General features: G+C 37.7%; 1 protein-coding gene across 1 annotated transcript in view; it reads left to right on the plus strand.

Annotated features, from left to right (window-relative positions):
- NKAIN2 (sodium/potassium transporting ATPase interacting 2) overlaps positions 1-20,726 on the plus strand; it is a 574,708-nt gene that overhangs the window by 471,484 nt on the left and 82,498 nt on the right. The window contains exon 4 of the mRNA XM_074923813.1: positions 15,979-16,179. Within this exon, the coding sequence (XP_074779914.1) occupies positions 15,979-16,179 (201 nt within the window). The remainder of the gene's footprint in view (positions 1-15,978; positions 16,180-20,726) is intronic.

Genomic DNA, 20,726 nt, shown 5'->3' on the forward strand with positions numbered 1-20,726 from the left:
ATACTTCTGATTTTTTTTTTCTTAAATATATGGAGTTGATTTGAATTGAGATATCTTCCTTTGGATTAGTATGTAGATCTGCTCTGAAGCCAAAGGACTTGTTAACAAAGGACATTTTAAGGTGTGATTCACCTCATACTGAAGAAGACTTCCACACCGAGTGAGATGACTCATACCATGAAAATGTCTTTTCAGCTCCATTGACTACATAGGCAACTAGCTCAGAAGTAGACAACCAGAACTAGAGAAATGCATTCCAGCCATTACAGGTCATACTCTGTTTCAAGAATTCCACAGAATGGACTGTGCAGTACTATAAGAATCATCCTATCAAAAGTTGGGAACCTAAGAAAGTTAATTTTTTATAGAGTCATTCACTTAAAATTACTTCTATAAACAAGGCTCCCTTTTCTTCCATTAAAATTGCTCATATCTGTTAGAAAACTCCAGGGAAAAGTGTTATATTTAAATTCAGTTATGTTTATGCTTTACATGTTGGGTACTTCCAATTATTATATTAAATAATTGGAAGTCTCAGTGGAATGACTGGTGATAAGTGTTACATATTTATAAATATTATATATTCCCAGAACTATGCTCTCTGTCATTAGAATCATAGATTCACATTTCTAAATGACTCAGTAGGTCAATTAGTCTATGTCCCCAGCCTAAATTTGTATGAAAACGTGACAGAAGTTTGTCTATCTTGTTCTTAAATGCCAGCAACAATAAATCACATGGACTCCCCAAGCAGTATTTTGCAGTGATTTTCTCTCCCTTGTTGTCAAAAACCTTTTTCCCCAAGATCTGATTTGTATCCTCTTTGCAATGTAGTCTAGTTCCTGGGCCAATGATGGATATCCCTCTGTTATAAGCAGAGAAACAGGTTATTCAGTTGTTTTCAACAGCCTGTGATACTCTCAGACTTCTCTCTTCTGAGCTAGGAAACCCCAGTTCCTTCTATCTTTCTTCACAGGGCTTGTTTTCAGACATCTGCTCATTCTAATTGCTCCCCTTTGGCTCCTCTGCAGTTAGTCCACAGTTTTTCTTGAAGTCTTTTGAGTTGAAACCTTGCCAATACTAAGCTAACATGAATTACATCAATGCTGCATACTGCCCTCCTGTTTATGCAACTGTCATGGTTTGAGCTCAAGGGGCAACTGAGCACCATGAAGTTGCTCACTCCCTCTTCTCCCCCACAGTGCTGGGAAGGAAAAAATAAGCAAAAGGCTCAGGAATCGAGATAAGGAGAGAGAGGGATGAGTCATCCATTATGGTCACGGGCAGAAGACCGATTTATTAGGGGAATTAAAAAAAGAACATAAATTTAATACAGACACTAACAACAACAACAACACTTGTGATGGAGTAGGACCGTGAGAAACATCACCACATCTTAAAAACCCTTCCCCCATCCCTCCCTTCTTCCCGGGCTCTGCTTTGCTCCTGATATCTCTACCTCCTCCCCTCTAGGTATGCAGGGGGCTGGGAATGGGGGGTGCTGTCAGTCCTGCCCCTTCTTCCACCTTAGGGAGGTGTGGAACACTATTTCTGGCATTCTTCTGCTGCTCCAGCACAGTTTTCCCTCTCATAGGATACAGTCCTCCACAATTTCTCTCCAACATGTGTCCCTCCCATGGGTGTGTGGGTCACCCCTACCTGTTGCAATCCTCACAGTGCTGAACTACAACAGCAGGTCCTTCTTCCCACAGGGTCCCTACCTTCTTTGGGTGCAGTCACCTGCCCCAGCGTGGGCCCCCCGCAGGCTGCAGATTGGCATCCTTTCTTCCACTGGCCTTGGTGTCCACACAGTCTAACTCCTCCTCACAACTCCTACAACTCCTCCCAGATTCCCCTTCTTAAATATATTGTTGCAGAGACACAGTTAAGTGGCCTTAAGTCGCATTAAGTGGCCAGTGAAAAGGCGGGTCCAACTTGGAGCCAGGGGAGCTTTGAGAAGCTTCTCACAGGGAATCAATCACGGCTGTAGCCCCATCCCCTGCTATGAAAAATCCCGGTCGCTTACTCAAACCCAGGACAGCAACGCAGAAGGATGACTCCTTTTCTGCAGCACATGACAGTTGACTTCTATTCATTTTGTAAACCATGACAACCTTTCACTCCCTTGTGAGAGAGCAGCATCCAGGCTGTTGTTGCCCGTGCTGTGTGCACATTTAGTTATTTCAACCTAAGTATCGTACTTTCCACTTGTCCTTGCTGAATAGTACTTTCCAGGACAAATCTGAGGTTTCTCGAGAATATTTTGAATGCCACTCCTTTCCTCAAATGTACTTGCATTCTCTCAGCACACACTTAATAAGTCTTTTCAATCATTCAGGTAATTAATCAAAATATAATAGTATTGGACCCACAACAAACCACAGCATAACATCACTTCATACGTCTTTCTATTATGACCATGAACTATTGAAATTGCTCTCTGGATACAGTTTCTTTTTTTGCAGAATGCCTTGTGGATAGGTCAGAACAAAAACGGTTTTGACAATATTAAACTTTGTCTCATACAACATTCTCTTCAGTATGCTCAGGAATCACAGTGTATTTACCAAAATCAGCAGGAAAACCATACCTAGGACGAAAAAGATACTCATGTCAGCATCAGTATGGAAATATATATTTTAATGTGTTCAGTGCTCATCTTGGAAAGTGTTTATCTGAATGTCTGGTTTCAATGTAACAAATTTAATCTCACATACTGTGAGAGTCTCATTAATTTAATGGCATTATTTGCTGTACAAAAAATGACATAAATTCTGAAATTATCTTGGATTAAGCTGTAAATCTCTACACGTTAAAAGACTGAAAAATATGTGAGGGTAACTTAAAAATGAAGTTTTACAGTATGATGTGAATTCAGCTCACGTGATAAAATAGTGTGTAATTAATACTATATTGTAGTGCTGAGGTGCACTAGGGCAGAACCAAGGAGTTTGTCATTTCCTAACCTTTGAGAAGTAAATTATGTAATCCTTATTTTCAGGCTTAACTCTGCCATTTATTTTTGAGGTTGGCTCCTCTTTTTGTTTGAGACATATTCCTTAAATGTAATAATTAAAAAATTTAAAATAATGTAAACATTTTTTTAAAAAGTTAAAAATTTTAAAATAATTTCATAAAATCTACATTGTAGATCACTTGGATTAAATTAAATAATTTATTTTAGGTTGGAAGCATATAGGGCTTTACTGCTACCTTCTCTGGGAAAATTCAACTCCCAGTGCAGTCAGAATTGCATGAATGCACATTGTATAAAACTGCTCTGGTACAAGGAATTCAGGGAAGCTTTAATACTTCCAATGCATTTGTTCAAGAAAGAAAAAAATTCAGTGATGCTGATGTAAAAGCTATGTGTCTTTGTGTAAACAAAAGATTCCTCTTATATGTATTTTATGAGAGTTTTACTCCAAAGAAAAAGACAGACCACATGTGGTATATTGCTGGCACTTCATAATGAAGTCATTATATAGAAACTGAAAAAATTAATTATTTATTGATTTTTATTTTTTTTTCCATTGGGCAGATATATATTTCCTTGAAAATATTTTTACCCAGTTTATATTTAATAAACCAGATATACTGCGTATTCTTTGACAAAAACCCAACAAAAAACCCCAAACACTTCTATTTCTTTGAATTCACAGTATTTTGCAGTATTCTTAAGAACCAGGAAATCGAAGAAGAGCTCTTTGTATCATTCTTCCCCCTGCGACTCTTCTATTGTGTATAAAAGCTTTCCAATTCAAAGTAATAAAAACATCGATCTTCTAACATCTTGACAGTGGAGTTCCTCTAATTCTGCATTAGTACTAAACACAAACAAAAAATTTAGTATAAGCAGCCCCAAGAGACGCTTCAACCAGATTTCTGCATTTCCCTGGGCTAAATCAGCTCCTGAAAACTTAATTTAAGAAACTGACACAGACACTACAGTTAGAATAGTAAATCTACTCCCCGTCAGATTCTTAAATAAAGTTTTCAATCACTGATCCAGTCTACAGATACAGAGCTCTGTTGCAGTTGCTCCTCTCAAGCTACACTCATTAAAGATCATTGCTCCTAGTGTTTCATCTTAATCCAGGCTGGAAAATGGAGGGTCTTTGGATATGGAGTTGAATACTGAAGAGATTTGCTTAAGTGACATTTTAGCTAGCCAGCACGAAATGCTTGAAAATAAAATACAGACACCAAAGTACTGTGATGGTATGTTTCAAAGGGAATGAACGCAAGAGACAGAAAACATTTTTAGATAAATCTCCTAAATTTTTGATCACTTTCGGGGGTTTTTTGGTTTGTTTTTTTTTTTCTCCTGGTTACTTGTGATATTTCATTGGCAAGATAGAGAAGAGCCCTAATTGTAGCTGCATCATTAAAAATCTCTACAAAATCTTTGGGACCAATATTTATGCTACTCCAATGCAAACTTTTCCTTCCTCATCTCACTGAAGGAGACATGTCTGGGTTGTATCAAGGAAGAAAGCATTGTAAGTTATTAATCTATTATTGGTTCCTGAAAGTATGTTTTCCCTGCAGAGTAGCATACAAATCAGATTTCAGTTGCTGTGCTTTTTACTACTACTGTGCTTCCCAGTATGTTATAGTAGGATTTTGAGGGACAACTCACAGATATTCATGCTGCAGGAAGACAATCCATTCTGTATTTGGTGGGGGTTTTCATTTGGTTGTTTGGGTGGGGTTTTGTTTGTTTTTTGAAGAACAGCAACAACACTTCTAAGACTTCAAGGAAAGACATATTGAATCACTAAATTATTTAGGTTAGAAGGTCACCTTGTGCAACTCCAATCTCAAAGGAGGGTCAATTAAATGACATTGTTCAGGTGCTTTTTTGGTCAAATTCTGAATATCTCCAAGGATGGAGTTTTGACCTCATCTGGTAAAGTCGTGGTCACCTGTTCTAGTACTTGGCCATTCTTACAGTTAAAAACAAAAAATTTAAAAAATCCTTACATCTGGTCAGTTTACTGTGTTCCAAGTTGTGCTTGTTGCCTCTTGACCTTCTGCTGTGGACCTCTGAGGTGCCTAGAGAGGACCTCTGCCTTCCCTAGGCCCTCCGGTTAGGTAGTTACAGACAGCAGCAGCATCCCCACAAGTCTTCTGCTATTAACACTGAAGTGGCCTTGCTGCCTCAGTGTCTCCTCAGGCACCCTGCCCTCCAGTCCATGAGTAGCTTGGTGGCCTTTGCTGGACTGGCTCCAGTATGTCCATGTCTCCCTTGTACTGGGGAGCCCAGAACTGGGCCCAGCCCTCCAGGTGTGTTCTCACCAGTGCTGAGCAGAGATGAAAGATCACCTCCCTTAGCCTGCTAGCGACACTCCTCCTAAGACAGCCCAGAAGATTGTTAGCCACCAGGACCCCAGGTCCTTTCCTGAAGAGCTGCTCCCCTGCCAGCCAGTGTTCAGTCACAGAGAGAGCTCCATTCTCACTGAAAAGTGAGAAAACTACCAACAGTCCTGTGTGGGAGAGGAGCCAGAGACCTCTCACATGCAAACTGTCTTGGGATCAATCAATGTAAGTTTGAACTGAATGGCAATCTTCCCTTTTTCACAACCCTGTGAAATGGAGCAAAACATCCAAACATAAGTCTTCAGCGACAGTGGAGCTGACACCTGACATGAACTGTCACTGAGCTATCATTAATATATAGTTGATCTAGGAATTAGTTTTTAAGGGTGCCTGCCAGATACTAGATCCTACTCTGCAATTAATAGGGTTTTCTGTGTTGTCTTTTATAAAATAGCTCTTATATATTTGCACCTTAATACCTGAATCAGAAAGCAGATAAAAAGACTGTTTAAAAAAGGAAATATTTGAACCGGTCAGTATTGTTTTTCTTATATTAATTTGAATTTAACTGTTAAAAAGAGAGTAAAGTTTTTACAAGACTACACTGGGAAATACAATACCAAATAGCATTTGTTACATCATTAAATAATATCGTTTATTTGTTAACCACTATGTCTTCCATAAAATACCAGATAACAATATTTGTATCTAAGTGGAAAGAATTAAATCACAGGAAACAAAAGCTAATGTAAAGGGTTTTAGCAAGAAATAGTGTGATATCTGGAAAATTACTTGTTACCACCTAATAGCACCATCAGTTCAAAACTAACACTGCACACTGAATCTTCATAATACTTTTTGTACATCTTATGTATATTATACAGGCTGGTATGTATGTTGTACAAACTGGTCCTAAGTATAAGATTAGGAACATAGTGGATCTTTTTATAGAGGTGATTTTGCTATCTTAAATTAAGTGTTCTTGTATTATATATAACACATATATTCTTATATATGTGGGTAGTCCTCTATGCTTTAGCAGCATTGCATGCCACATAGTCAATATATAAGCATGCCAGGCTATTCATCTATGGATTAGTACCTTAACTGGTTTAAATTGCTACAGTTTCTTTTGCAGTACATGTGGTACTTTCCTTCATACTAGCTAAAAAATCTAGCATGGCATCATAATATTATTCCTCAGGGTGTGCTTTTGAAAACTCAATAAAAAACATGCATTTACCCAAGTTATGCACTGAATCTTTTTAAATGGCTTTGAATTGTTCTTAGGAGGCTGCAGTTTACTAAAGTGGTGAGCCTTGTCACATCTTAGCAATAGCTCACAAGAGGAAAGGACACGTACTTGAAATGCTTAATAACATCAGCATGTTTGATATTGCAGTTTGTTTATTAATGTAGGTGACAAAGTTTCTTTTTAGTCTGTTTCCATCAGACTTATAATGCCAGAATAAAAGTTTATCAATAGCTTATTTTGCTTTTCTGAATCAAGGATTTGAACCCATATCACCTATACTGGATATGTGGGAATTTGCAAATGCAGCCTAAGCACCCTAATAATTCAAGTTTGGAGAAGTGTAATATTTTTTCTTGAAAATGTTGAAACAAATCTTTTGCAGTGTTGTTCACATTCTCGTCCTTTTCATTTTGAAAGCTAAAACTAGCTAAAACTGGAATTCCTGAGTAGTTTCATTATTCAAAATTATTTCTGAGGCACAGTATAAGAAAACAAAAGAATTATCAGCTCTAGGACAGGAGAAACTGTGCACCTTGTTTCTTAGACATAATTCAATTAATTCTCAAATGCAGGAAGCAGCCAATATACAAAACATCTATAAATCACTCTGTGTTCAAGATAAGTTAAACCTTATTATTTCTGTATTTAGATGACAGTAGTGGATAATCAAATTAGTTTTAGTAAAACTAATCTGTGCTCCATGCTGAGTGACATAATATCACACCACAAAAAGAGAGAGTAATTTCACCTACTGTTAAATTAATTATTGCATGTAAAGTGAGAAGAGTTTTATTTATCAAATCTGAATGTAGCCTTAGGTATTCTAATAACTATCACCTGCAAGGACATGAATGAACTCTTCATGAACTAAAGTTTATCGGAGTCATATAACATTTTCCTGTGACAAATGTCTTTTTCATTTAAAAAAATAAATAGAACCTTTCAGACAGGAACAAAAGGTGGTTTTCAAAGTCTGTGGGGTAAGTGTATCTCAGGCAAAAGCACCTCTTGCCACACATGAGCACCAAAAACTGTGACACAGGTTTTCCTATGTCACCTGGTGGAGTTGCAGCTGTGCAATCCTTTAAAATTGGTAAAAGTCACATCTAGGCATAAGATGTGTCAGAAACGTCCTTGCTATAAATATTCAACAGCGTTGCAATAGAGACTGCTACAGACAGGCTTTGTGCATGTCATGCTGAGTGTGCATTGCTGTGGCTTCACTGATCTGACTTCTGTTTTATTGGCCCACATTTGTAAGCTACATGAATGTTGTACTGTTTCAGACCTGAATCTAATTCTGCAGATGATGGTGTCTATCAGCCTGGTCAATGCTGGAATAAGTTATAGTGAAAGAGCCTGCAATAGTTGATGCAGGACAGTTATTCCACACTATTTCTTGAACAGGGCTTAAGGGAGATGGAGATCATCTGCATTTCCACTTCTGCCTCCGTGCTTCCTTACCATCAGTCTGTGGCTGGCTTCCTGCTCAACATCTTATCTAGGTTCCCTAAGCAACTTTTCAGAGTCCTTCAGGAATACTTTGTGCTCTCTTTCCACTGAGTCCTTTCTATTGACTGCAAAGGAATTCAAACCATTTAAATCTGGCTATTTTATTACATATTGAGAATGCAAGTGAGTTGTGAGGACTAGCTATGCATTTTAAATTGATGCTTTACTCATTGCAACCTCCCTAAAGAAGTAAACTCTTTGAAAATATTCACCTGGGCTAGATTTGAATCAAACTGAGTAACATGACTCCACATGCTTTTCAGTAATTTCCCAACTCATCCAGGCTTTTTTTTAATTATTCTGAAATCTTAATGTGTATAAAATCACTGCTGGCTAGAAGTACTCAGACTACATATCCCTACGTACAATATGTATTTGTCCTCAGCCTGGTATTTCATGAATCCCCTCTGCATGACAGTTATCTCGTGTTTCCTAATGCCAGTTCTGGGTTAACCACTGTCTTCTGTGGTCTGAAAAAAATTCTTCACTGTAGACATGAGCTCCACCCTAAGGTCATGAATTAATTTAGTTATTTAAAGAAAAAAAAAAAAAAAAGACAAAAAAAAAAAAAAGACAATGTGATTATTTACATTTTGAAGGAGAATAAATGTCATAGGAAACAAAGGTCTGTCATTGTACATGTGAAATTTGTTTTATAGCACCTAACACTATGTAATAACCAACACCAAGGCACACTGAACAAACGACATCAGCTGGAATTTCTTTCTGCGCACACTCGATAAACCTACTGATGTTTAAGTTCTACATCATACACTTCTGCATCCTTCCTTACTAAATGTAGGACCATGATAATATTTTGCCTTGGACAGAGATGATCAGGCAAAGTATTCTTGAGATGGTTCAGCAACTCAGTAAACCATTCATTCTAGAAAAGGGAAGAATTTTAAGGATATTCATTTCAACCTGTTATTTTACTCAAGGCCTAGACCTTTCTGTTTGAAGCCTGCAGAACTGTGTTCCCAGCTGACTGGAAGCGCCACATGCATATTATCCAAATATAAGATGTCCTTGTGCTTAGAAGGGTTTTACTTAGAATTAAGATGTTATTTATAATTGTGTCTGCAAATTCTAAGCACTATTGATCTGTGTATTTGCCTGGATAAACCCAGACAGGAGACATACCTCCTTTACCATTTAAAAAGAAGGGAGAAAACCAGTCCGGAGGCTAAAGAACTTAAACATCTTTAAAAGCATTATGCCTTATTTATAGAAAATTAGTACTGATATATTGTGAAAGCAGTGAAATCATGTGGTTTTATCTCAAAATGAATAACCAGAGTTTGGGAACCATTCAGAACATTCACTTCATTTTGGAAAGAGATGCATAACCAGATTGAGTTTAGCAGAGTCATAAATTTCTTTGCTAGTTTTGTTTCGTGGGAACAACTCTGGACCCCTGCTCTAAATCAGGCTGCTCAGTTCCACCCCAAAGCAGAAACTTTACTCTCTAAGATATCCATGGCATCATCATCTGATACACCAGTAAATATTTAAATTACATCTTTGTACCTTCAGGTTTAATCCAAACTTCAGAATAGATTTGTCTTTTGGATTGATAAAAGCTAGTTCTTGTTGGTTTTAGTAAGATCTAGTAATAATCCAATGCCCATCCAATGCCCATCCAATGCCCATCTGTAGGGATAGAACAACATAGGTCACCTGAGACTGGAAAACTGCCCACTGTACACCCACATTAGTGAAGACTGGAGGCAAGTTGTTTTCCTCAGACAATGGCAGTTTGTCTGAACAAAAACTTTTCAGAACAAGGTATTATATTTAACAAATTTTCTCAGTGCCAGAATTATATCCCTGATTACTCCACAGTGACAAATAAGATTCCACAAAATTTGCTACTACTCTGGGATGTGAACATCTCTGGTCAGATGCCTATTTCAGTGTATTTTATCATTGCACAGACTTAAATTCTCCAGAAAGTAACTTTCCAATAAATTACAAAATTTCAGGATCTTTGCTAAGTATGTACAAGAGTTAAATTAAAATTTCTGTGTGACAGCACAGGGACTGCAACTTCTCAGTCCCCATGATAAGTGCCATTGGGCTAGTGGGGTGAGCTTAATTCTCTTGTTCTGGGAAAAAAAAAAAAAAAAATCAAAGGGTCTTAGCCCAGAAAATTCATAGTCTAAAAATATGCTGTTTAAGTATGAAAAATATTCATGGGATAGCAATAATAATTTTAACCTTGCAATAGAAAATAAAAGTTTCTACTTTCTTTTTATGATATTTTTACTTGAAGAAATATGTAGATAGAAACTTATTGAACAAAGATGCTAATGAAAACTGTTGATGCCACTGAACTGATTAAATAAATATTCTGTAGTTTAGTAGGTATTGGTTTGTCAATGTACATACTCCGGTACTAGAAAAATATGAAGATCTTAATTAAGATAACATTGACTGTAGCTCTAACAGTTTCATAAGATTATTGATACATATCATGGAATAGCAAGTGACAGTGTCAATCCCTGTATAGTATTACCGATGCTTTTTGAGGACTATTTTACAGTATTTTATTAATATAACACTCTCGTTTCATTTTAGAGAAGAAAAACAAGATACTTGAGTCATCTCTTTCTTTCATGCTGGTATCTTTATAATTAATTCATTGAAATCTTCAGAAGTACTTTAGAAATCGCTTAAGATAGATTTGGAACATTTTTAACAGAATACTGAGAAAAGCTAAGCAAGAGAGTTTTTGCTGGTTTTCATGGATGAACTTCAGAAGTAAATCTGTTGGGTGGATTCAGACTGGTTAAATCTTATCAGATTAATGATACATATGTAAATCAAATTCCATATCAAATTTGAAATTATACCAGTACTAAATTGTTTTGTAAGAGGAAACTAAAGAACAGGATTCTAGGTTACTGGGAAAAAAAAAAAAAAATTAGATGAAAGGGAAAGCATCACACACATACAAAAAAGCTGAGAGGTTAAAAATCTGTTCAAATGCAACAGGATATAAAAGATCAGGAACTCCAAATATCCATGATCCCTACGTAATTTTACAATAATTATTTCCTGTATATCAACTGTGGGTTAAAAAGAAAAAAAAAAAAAAATAAAAGGAAGACAAAATAAAAGAAACACAGCTGCCGAGCTCTATTTTGTCCCTTCAGTGAGAGCAGTTTTTTTCATTAGACGGGAAAAGGTCTGCTTGCATGAGAAAATGGTACTGCCTGATGGGAGCTAGTTTTAGTGGAAAAGTGAGATAACAAGAAAAAAATGCCTGTAGAGGCCTCTGTGCATCTGAGGCATCCGGAACTACAAATGCTTTCAGACCCTGATCTTTTATCATTGAAACCTTGTGTGATCATTCAGTCTCCAAGCAGTCTGTTCTTGCTAGTTTGAGTTTGAAAAATGAAACAAGTGGTTACATGGTTGTATTTGACAAAACGTGTACAGAACCTTGTCAGGTTTGCACAGGTTTCAGCAATTCCTAATTAGAAAAATGGAAGAAACTTATTTCCCATGACACAGCAAGCCACAACCGTTGAAGTCAGTACAATTTAATTTCCCTGAGTCGGCAAGATCCCCTGGACTTTCAAAGAGAATCACCCTTAACACTGCTACCTCTTTTTTCTCTTGGTGCTGTGTTTGGGATCAGCTTCTCTAAGCTGCACCCAACAAAAATAATTGAAACAGTAATATATTGTAATTACTACAAAGAGAAAGTATACTTACTGATGTGTACTAGTAGTAGTAATACAATACACACAGAGCTATCTTCACTTTGAGCACTGCTGTCCTCCTGCTGTTTCTTCATGCAAAGCAGGTCATATTCATTTCTGGCAGCTCTTACAAAGCTTTCTGCTGCCATGGTCTGTCATCAGAAAATGTTATGTGCAGTTAACCCCAGCAAAAATTGTTATCTATCTACGATATTAAGCACAGGCACAAAACCATCAGAGCTCACATTTATTACAAACTAAAGTGAAGTAAAATTACAGGCTTAATTTGAAGGTGTCAGATTCTAATCTCTGAGACCTCCAAACTCCAACCTTTGCCTAATCCAGCAGTACTCCTGACCACTACAAATAGCACATCTTGAGAATGTCAGCAAAGATGTCCTACTAAATATTTTCCATTGCTTTTTCCTCCTTGATGAATAGCAAGAGTATTTTAATAGACAAATTTTCATTAGCAGGCTTTACAAATACCGGCAGGATTTACAAAAACAGCACAGTGATCATTAATAAAGCTCATACAGATGTATTTCTGTGTTCATGAAGGAAGCAACTGTTTGCTGAATTCAGGAGAATGAAATCTTCCTTGACATACAGACCGTGAACAACAACATATCGGCATGCCTGATGTGTATCAACAGTTCTTGTTAGATTTCATAGCTTCAAGGCTTATCAGACCATTTCTCTGCATTTCCCTGAACAATGTTTGAGCCACAGATGTTGGAAAGAAAACAGACAGCAAATACACTGGAGAGTACAACAAATCCCCAGCTTCCAGTATAGACTTTGTCTATGTCCACTAAGACTGTATTCAAACAGTGAACAAAGTAAATAGCAAGCGGAGTTTGTCCAAAAATAGCTCTAAATGTTTTCAGTATAAAAGATGTTAATGATAGATACATCATCCCTTTCTTGGTTTACACAGTTTTCTGCAAGGAGATTCAAGTCCTTAACAGTTTTCTCATTAAGAAATAAAACTTTTTAATAACCTGAGTGACTTTCACTACTAAGCAACAGGAACTGCTCTGCTAATATGGTTACGTACAAGGGGAACATGATTTGAAGGTTATATACAAGTTCAAAGCCCGTAACAATTCAGACCTGAGATGTAACTGTGCAGCAGCTGACTTAGTAGTGAATAGGATCCTCTGTATTTATTCTTATCCCACATATTTTGGTGATAGGAATTTACAGGGTCTAACTTACATATTGGCTTGTCAAAAATCTGATTTCATTATCATTCATATTCCAACCAAGTTTGACCTGAGCCATAAATGATGTCTAATCTTACCAGAACCAGTTTTCACGTCTGCTTATTCTTTTGCTTTCTGACGTTGACCTTGTTTGTTAACCGATTCAATACATAATAGCTATGCTCCTTGAAAGCCTTCTCAAACACATTATTCAGAGTTCTTTAAAATGTGAAGTTGAGGCTTTCAGTAGGATTTGTTTTTACTATTATAAAGAATTAAGGAATATAACATTTCTGTGACAGGTATCAAGTCTATTTTATGAGCAGAGCATTTACTGATTACTCAGAGATAGAAATAGAATATAGATTTGATAAAGATCTGTAATTTTTTACTGATAAGCACTAAAACACTATTCCTGAACAAAACAAGTTTATTTAGTCCTAATCACAGCATACATCTTAACCAACAAAAGGTGATTTGAGGGCAGGGGAAATTTTCTAAATATAAAAAATTATTTTGGAAAATCATCTGGGGCTAAATTCAGGGATGGAAAAAAGCTGGTGTTTGTGAAGTTTTATTTACAGATGTGATTATAAATATTTTAATGTGTGATTATATTTCCTGTACAATTTGGAAATTTACTTGTGCTTTCAAGCTGTAAAGTTTTGAATTACTGCACCCTTTGTAAGCAAACAATTTCTAGAACAATGATGTTCTAACCACAGAGCCCAGGTTTGATTTTTATGTTTAGCTCCTCCTGATTCCTTTTAACTTCACCTAGCAGATGCATAACAAATACTCAGTTCCTGCAAGTCAGTTTATCCCTTTCTTTTTCAAGGAATAAATTTTTCATCCCTTGTCTGCACTTTGTAAAATATTTTTAGTCCATCACGATTCTTCTGAAGGTATTGCAAATTATAAAATAGAGCCAGACAATGAGTCCTATTCATTCATGCTGCGTCTTTGAAAAGAGACTAGAGGTTAAGAATTTTCCATGGTAACAAGAATAGCTTAAGGGTCTTCTGACAGTAACATGATGGGTTCCAGTTTTAGTCATTCAGGAATAAATCTATTACTTCAAGAAAAGTTACTCTAAAGATACACATTCTTCAACTTCTCACACCAGGTGAGAAGGCCAATGTGCTACTGGGGGGTTATAACAGCCCTGGCTCCAGAAAGAAAAATAGTCTTTGGGCTTGCATGTAAGACAAAAATGCCCATTTCCAAGAAACATCTGGCAGACACTTTCCGGTGTCTGCAGCTTTGGTAGGGAGGGGTCCAGAGAAAGGAAAGTTTTGTTGGGGGTGAAGACTTACAGCCACAGGTAAATGTATCTAATTTGGAGAAATTTGCACAGTTCATACAAATGTTCACTGTTGCTTTGATCACCTTAAAATATCTGAAGTTAGTTACATGACTATGTGAAGCATTATACATTTTCTCATACAGCTTATTATTTACTGGATTGGGCTGCTGTGAAAATGTAGGGTAATTATTCATCACAAAAATATTTATGGTCCTTCCTGCCATCTGATAGCTTGATGTACTTAATGCAGAGTAGTAATTGATTTTTTTAAAATATACAAAATTTCTGCACTTTTAGACAAGAACTGTAACTTAAAGAAAACATGTTCAGCTACACTACAATATCAAGCCTAATCACGGATAAATTGACATGCCAGTCATGACATTACCCAAAACCTCTCTGGATGGAGTTACCTTTTCATGAGTTGGTGCAAAAAGGGAAAATAAGTGGGACTGAAAAAATGACTATTTTTGAAGAGAAGGAAATGTGGACACAACATATCTGCTACAGAATGACATTCTATTCCTTTTGGTACGGTAAATCTAATTAAATAGTTACATTTTAAAATCTTTATGAGAAACTTATTTATTAACGTCATCAACAGGCTGAAAAAAATGTAGGTTAGGTGTGGGGAGAGATTGGCTCCGCAAAGACATTACTTAAAAGCAGTTTTTCTTACATGACTGAGCACATGTGCACACAGACTAGATAGTCACACTTTACAATGAGGTTACACTTATAAATTATTTATAAAGGGTTGGTAAACACTGTAAGCTATTACAGAATCCAAAGTCCATAGTTTTGTTATAACTATGTATAACACCCTCAAGTAATGTGCAACCAAGTATAATTTATGAAAGTCATATCAATAGTATTGTTTATGATGTATATTAATCATTTATTAATCCTTCATGAACTATTTATAAATGCAATCTTAATGGAAAGCACGGATGACTAGTTACTTCATTGCACTAGCTGCATGGCAGTTAAAGGTTGCAGGCCTCTGCCCCTCCTTTTTAACAAGCTAAGCAGTCTTTAGACAAGGCAGCACTCACTAGCTGTTTCCTTACAGACTCTTAGGAAGTTAGAAATCTGAGAGAGGCATTACAAAGATATTTTGCTTGTAAGCAAATGTACAGAATCCTTTGTTTACATCTCCAATATTTCAGTAGAGCTACCACAGGTCTGCTTCACAGGGTCCGTGAGACAAAACTCCTTGCAGATGACCCACACATATTAAAATCTATGAAGTCTTGGTTCCTGAGGACTCTTGTATAGTTTGGTACATCACACCACCAAAATATGAGCCATATTTCTAGGAACTGAGCAGAGGAGGGTTGCTGTGTAAATGTGCACGTCCATCAGTCCTTATGGTTTCCTCAGGAAAATGGGCAATATAACAGAAATTACTGCTGTTGTCTAGGATGCCATAAGGTCTAGGAGGAGACCCTGGCTTGCAGGATTATTCTTCTGCTCCAAAGCAATTCTGCCTGCCAAGGTACAGCTACTTGTGCTTGTTGCAGGCAAGCTCCACTAAATTTCATGTGACAGTGCAGTTTTATCTCTGCTCATTGCTTCTTTACGCATCCTGTGAAATCTCTTGCTGAGGCATTTGATACTGGAGCACTGTCCCAGCACATTAATTCTTCATTTGTTCTTTTGCAGGAAACAGATCTCATTCTGACCTTTAATATCTCAATGCATCGTTCTTGGTGGATGGAGAATGGGCCAGGCTGCACCGTGACCTCAGTAACCCCAGCCCCAGACTGGGCACCAGAAGATCACCGTTATATCACGGTCTCGGGGTGTTTGCTTGAGTATCAGTACATAGAAGTGGCTCACAGTTCTCTTCAGATCTTCCTTGCAGTAAGTGTTTACAGATAGCTTCACTTCCACCACCTTTATTAGATATCTTCTTGCAGAACATCATTACCAGAATAGCAGAGTATTGTGGCATTCATTCACAAACCCTGGCTCTAAGTGTTAGTTTTGTTATGAAACTGTTTTCTTGAAGATACTTGAAGACACCAGTGCATGAAAAGCCCTAACACATATATTTATTGCTGTGAGAGCTGCTGACATGACACACTGTTTTTCTGACCTCCATTTTGACCACTGACATCACCACAAATCATTTAGAGCAGGTTACATTCAAATTACACTATAAGTTGTGACATAATAAGAAGTTACAGCTATTACTGTGAAAGATGAATATAAAAGAAAAGACAAAATGAAGGAGAAATTTTCAACAGTAAAAACAGATTCAGCTCACAGGACTCAAAACTGACCGATTTGTCTTTAACCATATTAATCAATACACACTGGAGGAGAATGGGAAAAGTTCTTCCCAAAAGACTAAAATGTTGTATGAAAATCAAAACCAGAAATCTTAAATCTTTTTAGGAAGATATGAGTCCATTCTTACACTGCAGAAAATTTATAAGGAATAAGAACATCTTGTTTGGGGGGACATTGATAGGTTTTTCAATCGTATTTACCTGTACTAATCACTTTGCCTTGTGTTGTCTCCGACCTAGGTGAAAAGATGACATAAGCAATGAATTAATTACAGTGAATGATAATCTGCTTTTTTATGTTTGCTCTAGTGATACATACATTTTTATGCCCAGGTGGAGATACATAAGACTGCAAATAAAACTGTTACTATACATATAAATTAGGATCAGTGCCTCGGTACATGACTCCCTCTATGTAAATTTTTGTTCAAGAGATTCCAGTATTTTGTCCAAAGAGGGACAATACTGCCAAAAGAGAGAGGAAATTTGGTTAGCCAGATCCAGAAGTTAATGTAAGGCAGTTGGACAGTCCATAATATATAATGTGGCCCTCACCTACTGAAAAAATGAGCAGCTTTTCCATCTGTCTATTCCACAGCCTAGCTGTCAATGCCAAGTACCAGGTGAGTTCAGGAAAATGTATCTGTGTCAATACAACTCTGCAGGGCTCACATGTAAAGGATTGGTGGCTGATTCGTCTGAAATCCCAGCTATCTCCCTCTGGTGGAGCCATCCCAGGTCTTCTCCATGCTCCTCAGGTTGTAGCAGAACAAAGGGACCCTGACCAAGTAGGTAGCAAGGCAGGCACTAGATAGGTTTGAAAAACAAAAGCGGCCCTTTTTCCAGATAGTTACCTGCAATTTTGACAAACTACAACTGGTACAAAAGAGACAAAGAGAAAAGTGCAACAAAATCAGTGTGAATAAGTAATTAAGATTAAAAGAGCTTTACAATTCTATTTACAAGCAATTGTTATCACTCAAGCTTAGCTAATAGAACCATGGAATCATTACAGCTGGAAAAGAACCTTAAGATCATCGAGTCCCACTGTAAATCTAATACTACCAAGTCCACCACTAAACCATGCCCCTAAGCACCACATCTATATGTCTTTTAAATACCTCCAGGGATGGTGACTCAACCACTTCCCTTTGGCAGCCTGTTCCAATGCCTGACAACCCTTAGAAATTTTTCCTAATACCCAATCTAAACGTCCCCTTGGTGCATTCTGAAGCTGTTTCCTCTTGTCCTATTGTTACCTGGGAGAAGAAACCAACACCCACCTCTGCAATGTCCTTCCAGGTAGCTGCAGAGCACAATAGGGTCTCCCCTCAGCCTCCTTTTCTGCATGCTAAATAACTCCGGTTCCTTCAGCCGCTCCTCGTACGACCTGTGCTCCAGACCCTGCACCAGCTTCGTTGCCCTTCTCTGGACACGCTCGAGTCATTCAATGCCCTTCTTGTAGTGAGGGGCCCAAAACTGAACACAGGAATCGAGGGGCGGCCTCACCAGTGCTGAGTACAGGGGTGAGATCCCTTCCCTGTCCCTGCTGGCCACGCTATTGCTGACACAAGCCAGGATGCCATTGGCCTTCTTGGCCACCTGGGCACACTGCTGGCTCCTGTTCAGCCGGCTGTCAATCAGCACCCCCAGGTCCCTCTCTGACTGGCAGCTCTCCAGCCACTCCTCCCCAAGCCTGTAGCGCTGCTGGGGGTTGTTGTGGCCCAAGTGCAGGACCTGGCACTTAGCTTTGTTGGTACAATTGGCCTTGGCCAATCAATCCAGTATGTCCTGATCCCTCTGTAGAGTCTTTCTGCCCTCAAGCCCTCCAAAGGAGATATCCAGACATTTTTTCTGCGTTATTCTTTTGTATGTAATGAGTGATGAACAAGAAACTCAAGAAATATATATTTCAAGATCAATTTTCTGTCTAATGCAACAAGGGGTTTTGTGTGTCTATGCCTAAATAGAGTTGTGTTTCTAGATAAAGTAATTCTTTGCAAGCCAGGGGAATGGTTCAGAATAACAAACCATTGGTAATCTGCTAGTTGTAGCCAACTAAAGCTACTTTTATATCTCCATTCGTGTTACTGTAAATATTATTATCATAGCTAAAGAACTACACGTATAAGTATGGGTCAATTTTCCAAACTTGATGCTTGCAGCTTTACTGTTTACATCATTTTTACATTTCCAATTGTTGGCATGGGGTTCTTTTTCTAATATAAATGCTAGCATAAATTCACTATCATGTTATATATAGTGAGAAACAGGGGAATTACCTGGTATTGCTCGGTCACGTATGACACAAAGTTAGAAAAACAGATAATGTTTGGTTTTCAGCAAATGACCTCTCAACAAACCCAAGTCTTAGGTCAGATTTATCTCCAGTTAGCAGAAAGAAATTAATCTTTCCTTTCCAGTTTCTTTTATGAGCACTTCAGTGGATATTGCACTTTAACTGTAAAACTATAATTTGCAGTCTACAAATTTGTTACTTACTTTCTATTTGTACTTCTGTATGTTCATGACAATGATCAAGCAAATGTTGATCTTGGCTTTTTCACAGACTGGTGACACTGCAATATGTTTTTAAGGATGTTTTCTCCTGCCTACAGATAGAAAGTTACAAAGACATTCAACGTCATTGAAGACCACTTATATCGGTCTTTGAAAACATTATATTGAGCGTATTTTGTACAGCTTGCCAGTAAGCTCACAAGGTATCCAGCTACAGAGGGTTAGGCTTCACATAGATGTGATATTTGCTGTGGATTACTTAGTGGAAAGAGTATGACAGCTAAGATAAAAGCTATAAAACTCCCATGGCTAATACTTTCTATAAAGCAAGTCTGAAGGTGGGCTGTGGAATATTTCAAGGATTGCAGACAAATACTCTGCTGAGGAGGTGCAAAATGCTCAGTTTCCAAGAGACTTTCTCTCCCCAGAGGAACGTGTCCTAGAAGCAAATAGCACCAGATTGTGAACCATACAAATGCTGCTGCTAATTTTCTGCAAGTCAGCAGAGATTGTAGGGTTTTTGAGAGTGAAATTTTGGAGAATTTTCATTTCTCCTACTGCTTAATCAAAGTGGAGCTTCCAGTTGCTTCCCAGAGGTCAGAACAGTCCCCAGTGTGTGGTTGTGTTCATTGAGTAATACAGGCCTTAGAGCCTAAAGAGAGACAGATGTAATGATGCACAGGTATTTTGCCAACTTCTCCTGAGGAGTGGATTTTGCTGAAGATAAACCACTGGACAAAATTGCTAGTCTAGTTCATACTGAAGAAGTAACAAAAGTTTCAGTCTGGTGGTCTCTATACTCCAACCTGCTGAATGCTCATGGTTTAGAAAATGTTCAAAATTGGGAAAAATTGTTTGAGAATTAATGTGTTTGAGAAAATGCTCTGATAAAACAAGGATTATCCCAATTTGGGTATTTAGCATTTATGTATGCAATGCAAGGCTGGAATAACCCTCAGTGGTAATAGGGGCTGCAAAGAAGCCACAACTGCTCCTTTGTCTCATGACACAGAGCACTTAGCACATTGAGTGATGCTGGTGGAAGACTACAGCCTATAGAGCCTATCAGTAAATTAATCCTTGTGTTAGGATATAAAAAATTACCATATAAGGCACATTTATATCCGTTTTGTAGCCATTCCCATGTCAGCGCATTACTTCTTGCTCAGCTGCTGTCTGGTTTTTTTTTTTTCATGTTTATGGAAAGCTATTTTGAAAAACTTCCACTGATTTTTCACTCAGTTATTGTGGTAGTTGCCTCTCTGAAGTGGTAGGCCAGCAAAATCTCAGTGCCACACACCATGCTTGTCAGTTTTTACTCTGTGCTCCATAACAATACCTCCCTTTTGGTTCTTTTGAGACTGAGTTACATTGCTATCATTTTATCTCTGTATCTTACCATCTTCCTCCAGCAAGTTGAAAAGAGAGAGGGGTTCAGACTGAAGAAGGGAATATGCGAGGGAGGAGAATCTCTTTCATTCTTAAGTGTAGCTTTGCAGCCTGCAGTGCCGCAAAATAAACAAACATTTTTTGGGCACCACCTGCAGCACACAGCTGTATGGAGCTGAACAGAACTGCTAAGGATGTGATTTTTTT

Source organism: Athene noctua, chromosome 1 (genome assembly GCF_965140245.1).
Source record: "Athene noctua chromosome 1, bAthNoc1.hap1.1, whole genome shotgun sequence".
Lineage (NCBI taxonomy): Eukaryota > Metazoa > Chordata > Aves > Strigiformes > Strigidae > Athene > Athene noctua.